Source organism: Bombina bombina, chromosome 2 (genome assembly GCF_027579735.1).
Source record: "Bombina bombina isolate aBomBom1 chromosome 2, aBomBom1.pri, whole genome shotgun sequence".
NCBI classification, from domain to species: domain Eukaryota; kingdom Metazoa; phylum Chordata; class Amphibia; order Anura; family Bombinatoridae; genus Bombina; species Bombina bombina.
The window spans coordinates 867,557,279-867,562,180 of NC_069500.1; the positions used below are offsets into that span (position 1 = coordinate 867,557,279).

Below are 4,902 nucleotides of genomic sequence, written 5' to 3' on the forward strand. Positions count from 1 at the left end.
ATTAATCAAAAAATACATTTCAATGAGTGATATAGCTAAATATTGATAAAACATACATCTCACTAATAGCTATTTTATGGTGGTATATAAAGGTAAATCTAATAGCAACTCATAAATATATAGCTAAATATATATATATACATATATACAACTAATACATATGTTTATAACATGATGTGAACCCACCATTTCATATATTTGTGAGCAAACGATTATCTCTCAGACCCATACATTTCTATTTCCATAGCCTACAATATTCATAGGTAGAAATGGTCGATTTAAACAAGTAAAATATAATATAACCAACCTTGATAGATCGTGTAGTATTTAGGTATTGTTATGCTTAGTAGCAGCTAAATCGATATATAAGTGGCATACTGAAACATTGAAACTGTTAACAAACCATTATGATCACAAGTGTTTGGCGTGTTGAAATTCTCATTGCGCATGTCTAAACGGACATATCATTCAAAATCAAATAAATTATGTTCTAGGTGCTTGTTTATATCACGCTTGTGGAGAGGGCATGAGATAGACAAACAGTCTGTAAAATGTGTGTCAAGCTAAATAGAAAACTAAATCTGAGGATAATACTAACATTTATATGTTTGAAGTTGATCGCAAATCCGTCGCTATAAGCAGCTAAAATCCCTCTGGGGTTTTGTTTGGTATGAGTCATCACCTTCCTTAGCCAATAGCAGCCAGCATATTTTATTGTAAGCCCATTGGCTCTGGCATTTAGCCATATAGTAGAATGCTGAGAGTTGTTTAGATAGAGGGGGCGTGTAGAAGGGCGGACTTAATGTACGATCAGCCCAATGTGCTGACGTCTGCCAACAACAGCGCCTGACAATACATCACAGTATTTCTACATGGCAAAAGAAGGGATAAGACATTTTAAAAAGCCTCATTATTATCAATACCATATAGGAGGTTGCCAATAGTAACACTATCAACACGATCCCACACCAATGTTATCTGCACTAAGCACCTAGCCATCTCGGCTACACGATTTCAAAGTAGCAAGTGGTAACTATGACAACAAGTGGTAACAAAATAACAAGGGGTGTTAAAAAAGTAACAACTGAATCTGCATGATTGCTCTGCAATGAGCTATACAACTATATATGTATCTCTCAATAGAGTGAGGTAGAAGTTTTTTCACAAATAATTTTCTCCCAATAGGGGAGTACTCACTAATAATGAATATAGGGGTTAGATGTATTTATAATAATAGTCACACTAGGACCAATATATAATAGTCATGGTGACTAAATGTGATGGGTCAGGAGAGACCTTTAATCTATTACTCTCATGCAGAGAAAAAATAGAGTAACAGAAGCTGATAATATCATCCTATAGTGGTGAGTCAAGATAGCTGGTGTGTTGTGATAGACTAGATTAATTTCAAAGAAGAATCCAATACTATACAACAAGGCAAAGGCCCAAAGTTCAGATAGACCAGAGTACCCTATTCTAAATGGCCAACTATAATGTGATAGGGTTATGAGTTGTGTGATTAAATGATAATTTATACAAACTAAATCATAAAAGGATATATTGCACATCATAATATCTATATTAGTGGTAGTGTCATATACCTATAGTGACATTAAAGGAATAGGAATTACAGTGTGATGGCAAGTCTATTACTATCTGTAGTGACTTAGAAAAGTTATAACTAGTAGTGTAATAGTGGGTCTATAACTAAATTATATCTTGGTGTACACATAAAAGATCAGCATAGTGAGAGGAGAAAGTAGCCATAGGGGAGGTACTTATGTGATATATTATATAATAAACTCTATATTTATAGAGTAATGGATAGAATCTCAGCTAGACTATATGTAAACTCATCAGTATTAAAATCGAGATATATCTTCAAAAGAATATGAAATATTAAGGTCAGTGTAATCTCAGATAGACCAGATATAATTGATAGATGTGAAATCAGGATAAACCTTCAGAATTATAAATTAATAAGGACAATACAATATTGGGGGGTGATAGGGGGGTAAAGGCAAAAAGATATATAATCGTCAATATTAGTGATGATAAAATCCATACTGTGCTTGATTTATGTAGACTGTAATATAAAAAATAATAATACTATGCATGCTAGAAGGTGCTACAAGTGGAGTGGGGGGTAGGGGGGAGTTTTTCAAACTTATGTTGTATATTGGAGTAATAATTTAATTTAATTATGAGATCTAAATAAAGGGTACTGATGTCAGTATACAAAAGTCTGATGGATGTCACGTTATGTAGTGAATTTTTTTTTTTTATTGTTTAAAAAGAAAGTTAATCCCTTTATTACGCATTCCCCAGTTTTGCATAACTGACACTGTTATAGTAATACACTTTATACCTCTAATTACCTTGTATGTAAGCCTATGCAAACTGCCCCCTTATTTCAGTTATTTTGAGAGACTTGCATTTTAGCCAATCAGTGCTCACTCCAGGGTAACTTCACGTGCATGAGCTCAATGTTATCTATATGAAACACATGAACTAATGGTCAAAATACATTTATATTAGAGGCAGTCTTCAAGGTCTAAGACATTAGCATATGAACCTCCTAGGTTTAGATCTCAAATAATACCAAGAGAGCAAAGCAAAACTGGCGATAAAAGCAAACCGGAAAGCTGTCCAAAATTATATTCCCTATGAAAATCCTGAAAGTTTTTTTGGACTTGACTGTCCCTTTAATGCAAACACATACAACTATTGTATATGTAAAATATCCCAAAAATAAGATGTTTTAGAAGCTGGGGCATTTGATAAAAAAAAAAAAAAAAAAAAATCACATTAGAGAACACTAAACATTTTATGCCACTTAAGTGCTTTCTTCTGCTATCTTGTGTCTTTGTGCCTCTTGTGAGGATTAGTCTACAGTCCAGCACTAAAATAGCAAAGCTCACGTGAATTGTGGCTTGTCTCAACCAGGAGTCTTTCAAAAGATGGAAATGCCAGTGCTCTTAAAGGAACATTAAACCCCAATTTTTTCTTTCATGATTCAGATCAAAAATACCATTCCAAACAACTTTCCAATTCACTTCCACCATCCAATATGCTTCATTCTCTTGATATTTCCCGAAAAGCATATCTAGATAGGCTCAGTAGCTTCTGATTGGTGGCTGCACATAGATGCCTCGTGTGATTGGCTCACCCGTGTGCATTGTTATTTCTTTAACTAAGGATATCTAAAAAATTAAGCAAATTAAATAGAAGTAAATAGTTATGTTGTTTAAAATTGTATTCTGTCTGAATTATGAATTTTTTTGGGGGGTTTAATGTTCCTTTAAGAGGTAGATAAACAGCAGCACAGCCGAGTACTCTTGAACATTCTAAAACCTAACAGCCAATTATACCATTTTAAATTAAAAATCTAATGTTCAATATTGTGTTTATCTACTCAGATAATTACATGACATGGGAATAAGCATGGGGGATATAACACATTAAAGAGAGTCAATACATAGTTTGCATGCTTGGTAAAAGCAGGAAAATTATCAGATAAATTCGGATATAAATTTAATAAAGGATAAGCATAAATACTGAGTCATGTTCAAAAAAGTTTCCCTTTAATAGACTCAGCATTAAACATGTATAGCCACCATATACAATGTCAAATATTTATCGGTTTCACTTGTTTGTAAGTAGCTTGTAAACAATATTGAAACAACGATAGGCAATTAAAGTTTTTATATTATATCAAAGTTTATTTCCAGGACTTAACTTTATCTGCTTAGAAGCAGTAACTGAGGTGCTGCAATATTGAAAGGATTTAATCTCATCAGGTTGAAGAAAAACAAAAACAAAAAACAACGTATGCCATCACAATAGAAAATAGCAGCTTAATTTGTCTTTTCAGGTTCTGATTCTTCGGCGATCTGCTATTCAGATAGACTCATTCTTTGAAGCCTCGTCAAAGTTTTCAACAAGATCTGGAACTTCATCATCCTCTTCCTCCCCGGTAGCAAGTGGTGCTTTCCCATCGACCGATTGTTTAGGCAAAGCCTCAGCAAGTCTCCTTAAGCTAGTTAGACTGTCTGCTCCCAGCTGGTTTAGGATACTTGGTAACATCTCTGTGAGTTGCTTGGTCTCAGCATGGCCTGTAATGGTGAAAGTATTTGCTGCCAAGGAAGCCTGGACTTTTGGGCTGTTGAAATGGATAACTGTCCCTTGGTTTGTAAACATATTTACCTCTTCAATACCAGATATATTATTGACTCCAAGTTTCTTCAGGGAAAACTGTAATTTTTTATCATCTGCAGTAGCTGTTCTGTGGACAACCTTCTTCTTTCTGCGGGCTGTTCCCTTTCCACCAATGCGCACTTGAGCTTGCAATTTGGCTAATTTTTCTTGATTCATGATTGATTCTTTCATCTTCTGCGCGCAGCAGGCGGTTGTGAAAGTGATGCAGAGCTGATTAAAAGGCCTCCAAGGGAGCCGCGAGACAGGGCGCGCACACACGCGGGGAGCAAGATGGAAACCAAGAGCTATGTAGTGAATTTTATCTCATAGATCAAAAGCAGCTAAATCAACACATTCATTAAGGCCATCAGGGACTAGAGTATGTAATTTATGGATCTAAAAGGTCTCTCTGCGACGCAGAGTCAACATGGGATTATGGCTATTTCGAGGTATCTGTTCAATGGGTAGTATAGAAAGTGATTTTGAGCTGCCTTTATGTGCATATGCGCAGTGTCTAGATAGACTATGTTTCAAAAATTTCCTTTTAATGTCATACACATGCTCACCCCCACCGCCTTTTAATAGTACGCCCCGTGCGGCCTACATATTGGACCCCACAGGTACAGCTTATCAAATATACTACATATGTGGATTCACATGACATCCTTTTGTTAATTTTAAATTGTTCACCTGTTTGATTAGAAA

The 4,902-nt window shown here is 35.1% G+C and overlaps 1 protein-coding gene across 1 annotated transcript; it reads right to left on the minus strand.

The window, feature by feature from the left end:
- Positions 1 to 3,819: 3,819 nt before the first annotated feature.
- LOC128648065 (transcription factor BTF3) lies at positions 3,820 to 4,499 on the minus strand. Its single transcript, XM_053700742.1, has one exon. It carries the CDS (start codon positions 4,387 to 4,389, stop codon positions 3,901 to 3,903), a length of 489 nt encoding a protein of 162 aa, XP_053556717.1. The 5' UTR covers positions 4,390 to 4,499; the 3' UTR covers positions 3,820 to 3,900.
- Between the last annotated feature and the right edge of the window lie 403 nt (positions 4,500 to 4,902).